Source organism: Tasmannia lanceolata, unplaced genomic scaffold, assembly GCF_043159265.1.
Source record: "Tasmannia lanceolata isolate RefF3 unplaced genomic scaffold, GAP_Taslan_0.1 ptg000013l, whole genome shotgun sequence".
In the NCBI taxonomy this organism is placed as follows: domain Eukaryota; kingdom Viridiplantae; phylum Streptophyta; class Magnoliopsida; order Canellales; family Winteraceae; genus Tasmannia; species Tasmannia lanceolata.
Window position 1 is genome coordinate 8,846,886 of NW_027518690.1, and position 15,295 is coordinate 8,862,180.

A 15,295-nucleotide genomic window follows, 5' to 3' on the forward strand; every position below is an offset into this window, starting at 1 on the left:
GATAACAGACTTAACAGCCATGCTCCAATTAATCTTGGGCTGAAGCTATATATAAATGACACAAGGATATTGCTCCCAGACCTCTAGGTTAAAATATAATTAGATGTAAGTGGATCTACAAATTGATACAAAGGCCAGAAGATAAGCATGACTACTTGACAAAGGATATAATCAGCAGCATGCCATTGACTATGACGAGACATTCAATCCAGTGAGGCATGTCCCAGCTAGATGTCGTGGGAACCTAAGAGAAGAGGAGTACACAGAATAGAACTGAGGGGAATGAACCAGCTACGAGAGAGAGTTATGCTGAAAAAAGCTATATATGGCCTAAAACAAGTACCACATGCCTAGTTTAAAAGATCACATTAAGCTCTCACAAGATGCTGGTATGAAAAGGAGTAATCCAATAAAATTTCTTCCTTAAGCGTGCCTCATGTATGGCAGTGATCTTAGTGTATGTTGATGATATTATAGTTATCAGATGTTATTTTGCGAAAATTAAAAGATAGAAAAGCTTGAAATCAGTATTTAATATGAAAGATCTTGGTGAGTTGTGCTACTTCCTAGGTGTAGAGATTGAACACACTGAGGAGTGTCCATGACCAAAAGAAAATACATAGGAAGGATGGTCTGTTGTCATGCCAAACCACATTGTCGATCTATTTGAGTCTTGGAATTTGCTCCTTGCCATTCCAGAGGGAGAACACTATGGATCATTTCACTTATTCACTATATACGATTTTGTGGATGGTGTGGAAGGACAGAAATGGGAGAATCTTCAAAGGATCTAGTTTGCAGGTCCAATGTCTTTAGCAGACGATTTTCTCTACCATTTCAAAAAAAGCAGACGATTTTCTCTACATTACTCATTGGAAGATGGTTCTTCTGGAGTTTAGAGGCTTTTTGAGTCCTCTATCTACTTTTCAAGACTAGCATTTCCTAAGCTTGAACCATAGAGGCTTATTGAGATTGCCGGCGGAAGATCCTTGCGCTCCTACATGTAATTCGTTTAACGAATCCATCACTTCTTGACACCCTGGGTGTGGAAGTTGACTCCTACGTTGGATTCTGAATGGGAAAGGATTCCCATGGCGATTCACAGATGAGATTGAGAAGATTTTGGACTCTATCACGGATTGCGGGACCTCATTTCAGCATGTCTACTGTTCTACCAACAACGCGCTATATTTGCTTCATTCCTATACGATCCCCTGACCATCTCGGTCAAGGTAGATGGTCAAGGTTTTTCTCTCCCTTTTCTTTAATAAAATTTTCACCATTCAAAAAAATGGATGCCTTGTTTCTTAGGTAAGAAATCATGATACGAGAAAAACTCTATGAGGATTCTATGGAATAGCCTTTCTAAAAAAAAAAGGATTCTATGGAATAGTAAATGGACGCCTTGTTTCTTGGAGCAACAAGTAAATAAGGACTATGGTTAAATCCAATGCAAAGGGAGAGTAGAAGGCTATGGTGTTCATTACAGCCGAGCTCACATGGGTGAGAGACTTGCTACAAGGGTTAAACATCTTTTTATATTCGCGTACATTGTTTTTGCAATAGCTAAATCGCCACTAAAATGTCACATAATCCTACCTTCCATGCTAGGACCAAGCATGTTGAAATAGATTTCCATTATGTTCATGAGAAGGCAGAAAATGGAGAGGTGATGCCAATGAGCATACCTGGAAAATGGAAAATATCAAATGACTGATATCTTCACAAAGGGTCACAGCATCATCTACGTCTACTAGACAAACTTAAAATGTTCTGAGGAACATTTGAAGTTGATAGGGGAGTGTTTGAGAAGTCATTACTAGTCATTACTAGTCATTACTAGTCATTAAGAGCGTACACGTAATTTTATACACTACTGATATATATATATATATATATATATATATGGGGAAACTGTTGGTGAGCTTAAGCTCACCAAACTTATGGTGAGCTAGCTTGCCCAATCACATGGGGGCCCACTTTGTTAGGATGATCCAAACCATTCATTTGAAAGTCCCTTACATAGATGGGGGGTGTACCAAAAATCAGCTCCATAGGATCATCCTAACCCCTCCATTTGTGGAGGACAAAAATGGACAAACACAAATTTGCCCCATTTTTGTCCTCCACAAATGGAGGGGTTAGGATGATCCTATGGAGCTGATTTTTGGTACACCCCCTATCTATGATAAGGCCTTGCAAATGAATGGTTTGGATCACTCCCCAAAATGTGGGACCCATGTGATTGGGCAAGCTAGCTCACCATAAGTTTGGTGCAGTTTCCTCTATATATATATATATATATATATATATATATATATATATATATAGAGAGAGAGAGAGAACATTTCCTACACACTTGTGTAGGTAAGTTACCTACACACTAGCTTAAAATACAGTGGGGGCCCACATTGTTTGGGTGATCCAAACAATTCATTTGAATGGTCCTCACATAGATAGGGTGTCCACAAAAAATCAGATCCATAGGATCATCCCAACCCTACGATTTGTGGAGGTAAAATGAACGTGTATAAACCTTCACAAATTAGTCCATTTTTTGCCTCCATAGTTTGAATGGTTAGGATGATCCTATGGATCTGATTTTTTGTGGACACCCTATCTATGTGAGGACCATTCAAATGAATGGTTTGGATCACCCAAACAATGTGGGCCCCCACTGTATTTTAAGCTAGTGTGTAGGTAACTTACCTACACAAGTGTGTAGGAAATGTTCTCTCATATATATATATATATATATATATATATATATATATATATATAGAGAGAGAGAGAGAGAGAGATGTAATGTGTTTTACTGAATTCAAGTCCTCCCACGTGAATTATGTGGTCCCTCTCCTCTCCCATTTTTTTTTTTGGCATCCTTCACCACCTTTGAATTCTTTATAGACCCGATTTTTTTTAATGGTAAAAGTATAAAACAACTTCATGGAGAAGGAATCCTTGGGACTCTAGTTTTAAGCTCTAGAATTCTAGAAATTTCCAAAGAAGAAGATCTTGAAAAGGAGGTTTCCTGTGAGGCCTTGACGAGGAGGAATGCTCTTAAATTAAACAATACATCTTTCCACCAAAAAAGAAGCGTACAAGTAAAAAGAGCTAGAAAGAAGAAGGAAAGTGACAAGAACATGTAGAAGCAAACCTGCGTCCAAACTCGGAGTAGAAGAGACCACTTCCAACAACAGGAAAATGTATGCACGAGCACACTACCTTTTCGAGAAGCATAAATTTGCATCATGGATGCATGTCCTATTGCACTCAAGAGATAGACATTCGACTCCAACCAAATTTTAAAAGCAAAATTATTACACTTGGAGAACCTACATTGATGGAATCCAGCTTTTGTCTTCATGCCATCCTTAGATATTTTCTATTTATTTAGTTTTTAGGACTTTATATTTATTATGCTGATATTTTAGAGCCTAGATGTGGGGGTTGTCCATATCAACTAGGGCTCACAACAACTCCCACACCTACATTGCCCATATTACCCATAAGTGGTTACTGCTAGTTTTTATTAATAAATAGGGACATTTAAGTCATTAATCTAATGATTTAATTGACTTAAGTTACTTATATCCCATTGGTCAGTTGAGTGCACCCATCACTAAAACCATTTAAGTTCTATTTAAAGAGGCCAAGAGGGGGGAAACCCCTGATTTGGAGAAGTGATTTTCATGCGGCCCTCGAGGAGCGGCCACAAGTGGGGTTTCTCCACACCCTTTGATATAAAAGGAGAAAAATCTCTCCTCCTTTGCACAAGGTATCAATCACCCCTCTCTTTTCTCCTCTTTCCTCCACTATTTCTTCCTTTTTTCTTCCTGTTCTCTCCTCTTTCTTTCCTTCTCCCTCTTTTTATCTTCTTTCTTTTGTTCTTTTCTCCCCCACCCCACGGTTTCTCTCCCAAAAACCGGTCTCTCGACTGTTGTTACGGCCTTGACTGTCATGATCATTTCTTCCCTCACTTTTCATCTTCTTTCTACGCCCTTTTGATGTCCTTTTCTCCTTATTCTATTCCAACAGTCCCATGAAATGTTTCCAGGGCTGTTTAGGACAAAAAGTCCCTGCCTCTCACCTTTTCCCCTATTTTCTTCCTTCATAATACACTTTTATACCTTGCTGTCAAAGAGGCTTACGTGATCACTTATATATCTTATTTCCCTCTTGGGCCTGATCTAGAAGTGTTAGCCGTTGTTTTGTGGGCTGTTCGGGTCTTCCTGGCTTCTCCTCCACCATTCTTGGGCCCTCTCTACACGAGATCCACGGGCGACGTGACTACCTTCAGGGTAAGATTTGACCGTTGATATTTTCAGCCCTTTAGCCCTGATTTTATGACCTTGCATCCATTTAGTCCTCGATCTTGAGCCTATGTGTTCTTGAGATTAGTTACCCTCGATAGAGGTTGCTTGGGCCCTAGATTTTTCCTTTCTTCTCTTTGTTTAGATTGTAATTAGACATTATACTTCTGTTGTCATATTTATATATTCTCTATTGATTGTTGTGTTCTATTATTTGCAATGCATATGTTTGGGTAGATTTATAAATTCTAATCTCATTGTTGAATTATCCCAACGGATAGCTTAAAGTAAATATCCTAACACAGTTGACTTGTCTATCAAACATTTAGTTTGTTTAGGGACTGGTTTGTGCTATTTTATGTGAAGATTAACCCATTAAGCTCCAAAAGGTTCTCCAGAATAACCCGCAAACCCTCAGGTTTGCACCAATTTGGTATCAAAGCCTAGGGTTTGCAACTTTGCATTATACACCGTCATTATATTTTTTTCATAAATTATTAATCAAAGCAATTATAAGCAAGAAATATGCCATATGAAAATGCATCCTACAACCAAAGTGAAATGAAGAACTCAAAAATATAAACTCAGACTTAGGATGGAGATGAGCCTAAATCAAAAGACACATAAAAAATCCACCATTATTCACAGCACAGATTTCTCTATCAGTCCATACATAGATATGAAATAAATTATATGTGATATAAATACAGAAGAGCCCAATAAATCTCCATTTGGGAGCGGACTTCATCTTCCCCTGCAAAGGACTGTGACTGTAAAATAGTGCCACTGCCCACAATCCCAAGACCTGAAAGCCCTACTTCCTAAACAACCAACATAGCAAAGGACAACAGTGCCAACCTTGTCGTGGAGACATGCCAAAATCTGGTTTGACGGTTTTGACCAAATATAGAACATGTTCGGTGCCTCGCCCTTGTCTCCTTCGCCGGAGACTGCAAATGATGGGAATCCTATCGATAAAGAAGAGGCGATTTCACTACGATCTTGTACATGCAAGCCGTGAGCCGTCTAGAAGCAGGATTCTTCCCTGGGAGCCTTCGATTCCCGTTTCGATTCCCGCTCTGGCAACCTTGAGCAGGATTCTTCCCTGGGAGCCTTCGATCCCCGCTTTCGATTCCCGCTCTGGCAACCTTGGTTTTGACACCACAACTACCATCGGACTTCAGACACAGGCCCCAGGCAGTGAGTGACACAAATGACCAAGGTCAATTGAAAGTCATTGTGTACACTTTCTCTGTAAGCATTTATATTGTCTACGTTGAATTTCCAAACCACAATGTGAAATACAGTTGCTAAATGCTGAATAAATTAAGGAAAAGAATTACGTAGTGAAAAGCTTTCAAAAAATCAACAGATCACAAGAGCATTGGTGGCAGAAAATTATTCATGCAAGCAACCACCAAAAAGCAATAAGAATTATTCAGGCATGAGAGATAAGACGATATCAGTTTATAGTCAAAAGCAATATATGATGGGAAGACAATGAGTATTACCTGAGCACGTAACAAAAGAGCATCAAGTAATGCTGAGAATATAGGCAAAAACATGTCTTCCACAATTTTCCGATGACTGGCCTTGTCTAAATCTTGGCCAAGGAGATAGCTTGCTAAACTACACCTGTGAAAAGGAAAAAAGGAGAAATGGAGAACATAGTTAGCACACTAGATGGAGGATGGATTCTAAAAATACATAATACTCTTATTGTCACTATGCATATTTCAACCTTGTCATAGAAAGGATCAGCCAGCAAAAGATATAAATATTAAATAGGAGGTATGATAGTAAGAAATAATCTCAACATATTTTAAAAAAAAATTAAAAAGTACAGGCAACCAGCAATTAGACATTCACAAGCTTCACAAAATAGATTTAATTTTCAAGATTCTAATTGAGACCACTGATAGAAAGATAAAAGCACTTCACAGTGGAAAAATTGTATTAAACTGAAAGAAGAAAACCACATAATGATATAGTACAAATGCTCTATTTATGAACAGTTGAACACTCCACAGTCAATGAAATTGGATGAAAGTGAACTTATTAATGAAATCGGGCTAGATAACAAACATGCAGGGCTTTATTAGAAGTCAAGATTAAATAGTATAATTAGGTTAATTAGGTCTTCTCATCATCTGGTATGTAAGTTGGGATATGTATGCAGATCATGATTACAACTTGGTGGATCTGGATTCAATGAAGCTTTTGAATTTCAATAGATGACGACAGCCTTGAGATCGTGAAGCACTAGATTTCAGATTTCGAAAGATGGTAAAGGAGATGAGATGAAAAAATAGACCTCTGAAAAAGCAGCCAAAGATTCGACTATCATGAAGCACTAGCTTTCACCTTCAACCACAAAGGCTAAGGATCACTCTGGGATTATGTCCCAAAAGAAGTGGCCAAAGAATCCACCATCTAAAGCAAAAACTCATCGAAGTTCGTTGAGGATATTACTGGGCTACAACATACTAACAGATACAGTAACAAGGTAGAGGTGGTGGACCTAATAAATAGACGCATGTCCAATTCGTGGAGAACCATGCAAACTCCAGCCATAATATTATATTTGTAATAGGAAAAGCATAAAGGCCAAATCGTCCAAATCATTAGCAACATCTAACTCAAAAATAGGCCAATGGAGACTAGGAAGAGAAATAATAATACGAATAGATCTGAGCTTGGCAACAGGTGAAAAGGTCTCAATATAGTCTAATACCATATGTTTGGGAGTAACCTTTAGCCACAAGTTGTGCCTTGATATGATCAACTGAACCATAAGACACTTCACTATGTGCACACATCCACAACCAACAACAACTTTTCCCGTAGGTAAATCTAACAACTCTCATGTATCCATTTAGGACCCAAGATAAATCTCTGTTTACCAATGTGTATATAGCATTTGTTTCTCCTCCAATTTCTAAAGCAATGCTTGACATTAACGCCTCACGCCAGTAGACGGGATGTCGGTACTAATTACTATATTTTTTTTTATCTTCAACTACCGCTGGTATATTAAGAAGTTCAGGGGGGGAAACTTTGTAAAGAAAATAAAGAAATGCAAGATATTATCTGATATTAGTACCAATTAGAAAAGAGGGAGAGGGAAAGGTTTTAGTCCAGTACAAACAAAATTGGATACATGGATACATAGGATTCTGCATGCTACAAGATATCTGAATAAATTGTCAAATTTCCTAACAGCTAATTCTGCATCTTCTTCTACTCTGTCTCCAAAAACTACAGTTCATCAATACACCTTTAAAAACTAATAAATAATAAAACCATTCAAAGAAAACTAATAAACAATAAAGAAAAACGACTAAAAAGCAAAAAGAATACCAAAATTGCAGTGTAGAGTCCGAAATCTCCCAATCTTCACTTGGAAAAGCTACACAACTGTCAAGATAGAAATAGAAAGACTTAGTGGTTGGTTCAGAGTCTGCCCCATTGCGTGTACACAACATACAGTACAACCATCTAGCATAAAATATGGACTAATCTGAGAGGTGGCAGGGAAGTTTCCGTCCCACACGGTATCTTAAGCGCAAAACAACTACAGAAAAATGGCAGAACATTTACAGAACTAAATGTAAACTAATGAGATTTAGATACTACCTCAAAAGTGCATCTGCAAGAACAAGTGCTTCTGTACTGGCTTCTGCTATCAAAGCTGGTGCCTAATATACAAACAATCAATAAATAAATTAATCATGAGATTTAAAGGATAATTTCATAACGAAAATAGTTTTAAGTATAGGCAACCAAATAGTTACTTAGTATCCATAATTCAAAACCTCAGGTCCAACTCAACATTCACTGGAACGGAAAAAATCAGGGCAGGTGAAAATTTTCCCATTCTATATAAAAAAAGTAGACACTTACTGCTTGGCCAATTTCTGACATCAAGCATGCAATACCACCAATTACTTTCTCATCTCTATTAGTAAGAGAGGGTAGTAGAAGTCCTTCTTTAAGAAACTGTACTCTGAACAACAAAACCTGGGGTAAACCCTGCCATAGCAACAACAGCTCAAAGCAGAGAAAATAAAGGCAGTTTCCCAGCATAAGTACATGCAAAAAATGTTATTCACTAAAAATGAAATTTTAATCTGGAAATAGATACAAATGATTTTAGCTAATATGCTATGTGAGTCTCATAAAATGTATCTATTCATCTTTTTATATGATGAAAAGGAATGCAGACTGAAGGAACATTTTAATTTGGGGATGGCTCTCCCAATTTACACAAGAGATTAAAAATTTGATACAATTCAAACTTCAAAGGAATAAAACCAAAATGATATTGCCAATAGGAATCTTCCATCTATGATGGGAAATCTGTGTCTTTGTGTTCAAAATAAATATCCATAAATAATATACCACCATCTATACGTAAAATTCAAATTGCACATCCATACCTCATGACGACTCACAAGCTCAATGAGAACTTCAATGGCCAGATCAAATGACGACGGAACCTAAGTCCATTCACATAGAAATAATTTAGTGCATTTCTGAATTCAATATAAAAATCAGAACTGTGAAAATAGAAGGATTAACATACTTGCAAACAGTTGAAGACAAAATTAAGAAGTGGGTGTGTTGGCAAAGAGGATGGTGAAATCTCGGAGAAGCAGCCTGCGCGGACCTGAAATTTAGCTAAGCTTTAAGGACAACAATTTAGGACTTCCAATCAAATTTGAAATATGGTCCATAGAACTGAACTTCCACAGTCCTATGGCCCAAAGACATAGCATTATTAGACAATGGTTATCATGACAAGCCCACATAGACTGCTACAATAAAAGATCAAGAAGCAAAAATCTGAGTCCCAGTTTAAGAAGTAAAATATGTCAATACACTTCTTACATGATAAGTACACCCAAACAGCTACTATGAAAGATTGACTAGTAAAAATCAGAGTTTCAGTTTAAGTAGTAGAATGTCAAAACACTTCTTACTATGTGTTTTCTTTCTTTTCTTTTCTTTCCTTTTTTTTTAATGCCAACTGTATGTGTTTTCTATAGGCACATTTTCATATCAAATTTGAAAGCTATTTGCAAGCAGGTAAACTAGCAAGTGATGATGTTGAGTGTAACTTCCAAAGAGCATGGAATGCATGCCAAATATGTAGCTTCACCAACCTTTGAAGTAAGAGTAGTTGCTTTGATCTTTTGCCATTTACGTAATTTTTATTTTCACTTACTAGAAAAGCAAAAAAAATCCAGTGCACATATTTTCGGAAAGAAACACTTCAACATCAATTGAACACCCAAAACACCAGATCATTTAGATGTGGTTCATAGTTGAACTGTTCATATCTCATGCAACCTGCAAATGTAACATCCCATGAAACATGCAAATTTCAACTATTTTTAATGTGCATATTACATCAAACTCTTATTATTTAGATGTTTTATTGAAATCAATAGCCATGTTTCATTCCATCTACAAATAATGACCATGATAAATCTAAGCAAGCCAGTTCAAAGTTTTAGGTGGAACTTGAGTATCACCCAATACTTGCTACTAACTAGATAGAAGAAGGTGGCAACTTTCCATCATTACTTGAAGGTGAGAATGGATATACATTGTAACTTTATTATCATGAAAGTATCATGATCACAAGGGAATCATCATATAGCATCATGATCTAAAGGGAATCATCATGGTGCAAAGGCATAAACTTTAAAAATAACTTACCCAACTCAGCAAACATCGCAAAATTTTACGATTCCTCTCACCAAGTTGAATACCATCGTCAACCCTTCGCTCAGATTGGTGCAGCAGGAATTCAAGAACAGTGGAAGTGTTGGAAAGAAGCTGCATAAGACAATAAAGGTTGACAAATGAGCAGAAGAAATATATCCATCTACATGAAGCAGGAAGAGATAATCACTATTATGCAAAAGAAAACAAAAGAAAAACAATTATGGCTCATAAGAAACAAAGGAAAACTATATATTTAAACAAAAACAATCACGCAAACCACATTTTATTAAGAAAACTCACAAACCTCTTGGCTGTACTGGAACCTACGAGCGGAATTTATATTACAATCAGAGTTTTGATCCTCGATGATTTCTTCTGGTAGAACAGTAAGCATCTCTAAAACAGCTATATTACCATTATCTTGGCTCTGCAACTTGTGAAGACTGACAAATAACTGCTCAATCGGCTTCTTATGTCCTACTGCACGAAGTACGAGTGCTGATAATGCAAGACAGATTTGTGTTAAGAGCTGTAACAAGCAAAAGTCCCAGTCAATACCACAAATACTTCATTCAGACTATAGAAGTCTGAAGAGGAAACTTAAAGCAATAATCAGATATTAAAAAAGAGGAATATGTAGTCCTCTATTTAAAACATCATACACTGACAGCATAGAATAGTTTCCAAAGATAGAGCACCTGCGGAGGACCCAAGCTGAACCTTTTTGCAGCAAGAAGAAGAGCATTTAGCAAAGCATCTTTAGCTTCCAGCTGCAAGTGATACCCTTCATTTTGGATCTGTAGAGTGAAAACATGAATTAATGGGCAGTTGAAGAAGATGCAGAGAGTCATAGAAGGCTATCGGATAACTGAGAACAAAAAAGCTGAGTAATGAAAAGGCTGGAAGGACTAGTGCACGACCAAGATTCTAGCCAATAGGACGAAAGAAAAAGATAGAGAACAATGAACATATCTGGCCCATCAGGCAACACATGCATATGCTGGCTATAATTTTATTGCCTCGTGATCACATTTTAAAAGATATCTTATCTGCAGATAAGAACTTATATATGTCACAGTTTGCACCATTCAAAATATATATATATATATATATATATATATATATATATATATATATATATGTGTGTGTGTGTGTGTGTGTGTGTGTGTGTGTGTGTGTGTGTGTGTGTGTGTGTGACGGTTTCAATGTTGATGGGAAGTTGATGCAGTAAGAAACCCGGAGGTTCCTCATGCGTAGCAGCAGAGGCAAAAAGATAAAATCTCAACTCAACTCAACAAAGCCTTTGTCCCAAACTAGTTGGGGTCGGCTAAATGAATCCTTTAGAAAAAATTCATAAAGAAGGTAAAAGGAATCTACCCGGCTCTAATCCTGGTTCTAGTTGGGTTCTTCTACGTGGATCATTTTCTTCCATTCTATCCTATCCAAGGTCATGTTCTTTGTTATGTTCCTAGCTATCAAGTCTTTCTTCACTGTTTCTACCCAAGTTGTTTTCGGTCTGCCCCTACCTCTTTTACTCCATCAATTTGGCACAAGTCGCCTCTTCTCACCGGAGCATCCAAGGGCCTACGTTGGATATGGCCAAACCATCTTAAGCGATGCTCTCTCATCTTCTCCTCAATTGGAGCCACCCCCACCTTTTTACGAATGTCTTCGTCTTTAATTCTATCTAGCATTGTGTGGCCGCACATCCATCTAAGCATTCGCATCTCCGCTACACTCATCTTGTGCACATGCTGCTTCCAATATTCTGAGCTGTACAACATGGCTGCCCTCACAGCTGTCTTATAAAACTTTCCCTTCAACTTGGTAGGGATTTTACGGTCGCACAGAACTCCTGAGGCAAGCTTCCACTCCAACCAACCTGCTCTTATTCTATGGTTAACATCCTGATCGATCTCTCCTTCCTAATGTAGAAGGCAAAAAAGATAAAATAAAGAAAAAAAATCATTTCGATCACCGTTGCAGGGAATAGAATATTTTGATTGCCATCGAAAAGGTTAATATTTACTTCGATCCCGTCGAAGTCGAGCTTCTGAGAGCGAAACTGGAAAATACTCCTACATGGGCTAATCCTAGCAACCCAAAAGCTCTCAAAGAACTCAGAAGCCTAAAGACCAATTTTCTTTGATGATATCTATTTATAAGGAAAATAGACCCTAAAAGCTAACTTAAGATCTAAACAACTAATATGAGCAATTCATCTAAAGTAACTTAAATAAAAGCTAAAATAACCCTAAAATAAAATTCTCGTAATAGGCATGCACTACATCCGTAAATTGCCCATAACTTCCTCCTATCAAGTCCAAATAGTGTGATCTTGGGCTCGTTAGATAGGAAATCGAAAAATCATTCTAATGAGACCAAAATCAAGCCAAACAAACAAGGTTTTGATGCCTAAAAAGCTGGTTACAAATAAAATGACGAAAATAGAAGTTGAAAATAAGAAATTGTTCCACGCCGCACGTTCTTGGTAGCTTCACCTGCATCAGAAGTCCCAACCTCATCTATAAAAGGGACACCTCAAGTATCTCTCCCTAGCCAATATAAGCAATGAATGATGTAAATCTTAGCAAAGCAGCGAAGTCAAAATGCAACTCACAAACTGCAACTGAGCCTAATCAAATTTACCCTTTTGTATCCCTTTTGAACAATATCACTTTGAGTGTTAACACGTGCCAGTTGGCATGTGCCCATAATCAAAAGAGTATTTACTAATTTTATTTTATTTTTTTGAAATGGCAGTATTTACTAATATTGTTGCATCATGAAAATTACATAAATTCCCTTATCCCACATTTCCTTTTTTTAGACTAATTCTAAATTTGTACAGACATAAAATCAAATAATTGTTATCCTGCATTTCCTTGCTCCGAGTGACACAGCTTAATCATATCATTATTTCCCCTGTATATATTGAAAGGCCGCAATAAAAAAAACTTCCCATTTCTTCTTTTTCTATGAAAAATAAGAATGAGTGGAGAAAGAAGGGTCGTTTATCATCTCATTTGTGTTTAGCATACACAAACACAAACCATTCTACTCCACTCTTGTTTCTATATCTCATGTTCCATCAAAATCAACATGCTTGGTCATAGAATAGTCTATTCCAATGCCTCTATGGCCTACCACGAACCCTAGGACTTTTCTCTGAACACACATTGGTTGTGGTATCAACGGGCTCGTAACATCAAGTCAAGATCCTAACAGGTATTGATATTCTGAGAAGAAAAAAAAAAGGAATTAGGGCATACCTTGCGTTTGAGGATCTGAGCAGCGAAGAACTCGACTTCGAAATCGAGGAGGAAAGAGAGATCGGAAGTGAGGAGAGAAGTGGCGACCTCCCAAGCGGAATCGGTTTGTTGGAATTGGACGAGCCATTGGTTCGCCTCTATTCGATTACATGACTCAGAGTCGTGGTTTAATACGTGCACGGCTTGAGCGACTTTGTATTGGAGCTCCATCTTCCTCACTTCCGATGAGGAAATTAAAAAACACGAGTGAACAGAATTAGAGAGAGGGACGCATGGAGTTCATCCAGCGAGATTAGATCGGACGGCTGCGGAATGAACAGGTGGTGCGAGAGAGTGAAGGAGGAGGAATGGGGAAAATGGCTTTTTGAGGGAACCAGATGCGGATGTAATGTCACTAATGTGTTTTCTCATCCTTTATAAGGATGTTAATGTCGTTCGCGCGACTGGGAAGCAAATAGGGCACACGCGCAGTACATCTTTTGTTTCTGTACATGGCCAGGTGACGGGGCGGGGGCCTGCATTCCCCATTCCCTGTCCCCGTCCAATGCCCTCTTCAACTAGAATTTCGAGGAAAAGCTAAGTGGAAGAGATTGGAGAAAAGGTAAAAGTAAGAACATTTTATAATCTCATAACTCATACACACACAGAGAGACCTGGCTGGAGTGGAGGTGACAGGGCGGCCGGCGAGGCCATCGGAAATGGGTGACGGAGTCGGAGAATCGAGAGAGATGGAGTCGGTGGAGCCGTCGAGTTGAGCAAACAGAAGAAGAAATCGATGATGTTTATCTTTTTCACTTTTTTTTACACTGTTTTATGAAAGAGTAAAAAAAAATCCTAAATTCTATTGTGGGGCACCCGCAGGTACACCCGGCCTGGACCTGTTTTGACGGGCCGGGTTGACCCGCAGGTCACTTTGAAACGGGTCAATATTTTGGGACCCGGAGCCGGAAAACCCGGGTGGGCCAGGTCGACCTGCGGGTCCGAGTCACTTCTTGCTAGGTCTAGCTTCGACGATGGCGGGGAATCCCTATCCCCATCCTGCAGGGTCTGTTCAATTGCGTGTTTTGGGCGGAAAGGAAACGGAAAAGAGCCCAAATCCATGTAAATGACTAAAAAGTGGCTGTTTTGTTGCATGGAATAAGAAATGGTGTGTCCCATCCCATGTGGAATCCGTAATAAATGACGTGTCCACTAATTTTTCGCCTCTCAAAATCTGCCCAAAAGCGTCAGATTTTTCGAGGAATCAGAGTTACCGATGAAAGGAAAAAGCAACTCATTCACGATCTTTTGCGAACTCTTTTCTTCCTCCTTCGCAAACCCTATTCTTCCTCCATCAAGTCTTGCAAGTCATACATCGACTCCGGCAAGACTTCCATCGTCTCCGGCAGGAAGTCTGGTAAGCCGAACTCTCAACAGTGTGACCAGTACAATACTTAAAAAAAAATACTTGACTATTCAGGCTTACATGGTATAAAAACTTCTAACTTTGAATTCGAACAAACCCCTTCTAAGAATGGTTTTAAGACTGACGTTAAATTCTAGATATTCTAAGAATGGTTAAAGTTCAAAAGGACCATGGAAAGTATGGTCATTGAAATCCAGACTGACTCCCAGAAAGTGAAACATGCTAAGCTAACTCGGGAGGAGATGATTTGCAACCAAAAAAGAGTGTCAGAAAGAAGATCAGAGATGGACTATGGGGGAATCTGCGATGCCTAAGTCAGATGTGGCAACAATACGAATTGAGCTCTCTTGTAAGACAGGAGCTTTAGGACATGCAAGTCAAAAGGTGAGATGAGCACCTTGAAGTTCTGTCCCCCTCTAGAGACCAGAGTCTCAGGCATTGAAGTGATGTTGCCGGACTCTCGCCCAATTGGTTGAGTTTCTTGAAATGTCAGTTTTCAAGTTTATCCCACGTAACCGTGGTTTTTAGGGTTTCAATAAATACATCAAAATTACCTTTTTGCCCTTAACAAC

General features: G+C 38.4%; 1 protein-coding gene across 4 annotated transcripts in view; it reads right to left on the reverse strand.

Moving 5' to 3' along the window:
• LOC143889709 (ARM repeat superfamily protein) overlaps positions 1–13,690 on the reverse strand; it is a 52,590-nt gene extending 38,900 nt beyond the window's left edge. For 3 of the 4 annotated variants that reach the window (XM_077394013.1, XM_077394012.1, XM_077394011.1), the window contains exons 1-10: positions 13,319–13,690; positions 10,745–10,843; positions 10,351–10,575; positions 10,038–10,157; positions 8,899–8,982; positions 8,753–8,812; positions 8,217–8,345; positions 7,950–8,011; positions 7,674–7,730; positions 5,825–5,948 (exon numbers count right to left, since the gene is read on the reverse strand). In XM_077394013.1, the coding sequence (XP_077250128.1) occupies positions 5,825–5,948; positions 7,674–7,730; positions 7,950–8,011; positions 8,217–8,345; positions 8,753–8,812; positions 8,899–8,982; positions 10,038–10,157; positions 10,351–10,575; positions 10,745–10,843; positions 13,319–13,528 (1,170 nt within the window). In that variant the 5' untranslated portion in view covers positions 13,529–13,690. The remainder of the gene's footprint in view (positions 1–5,824; positions 5,949–7,673; positions 7,731–7,949; positions 8,012–8,216; positions 8,346–8,752; positions 8,813–8,898; positions 8,983–10,037; positions 10,158–10,350; positions 10,576–10,744; positions 10,844–13,318) is intronic. The other variant, XM_077394014.1, reaches the window with a different exon arrangement.
• Positions 13,691–15,295: the final 1,605 nt, after the last annotated feature.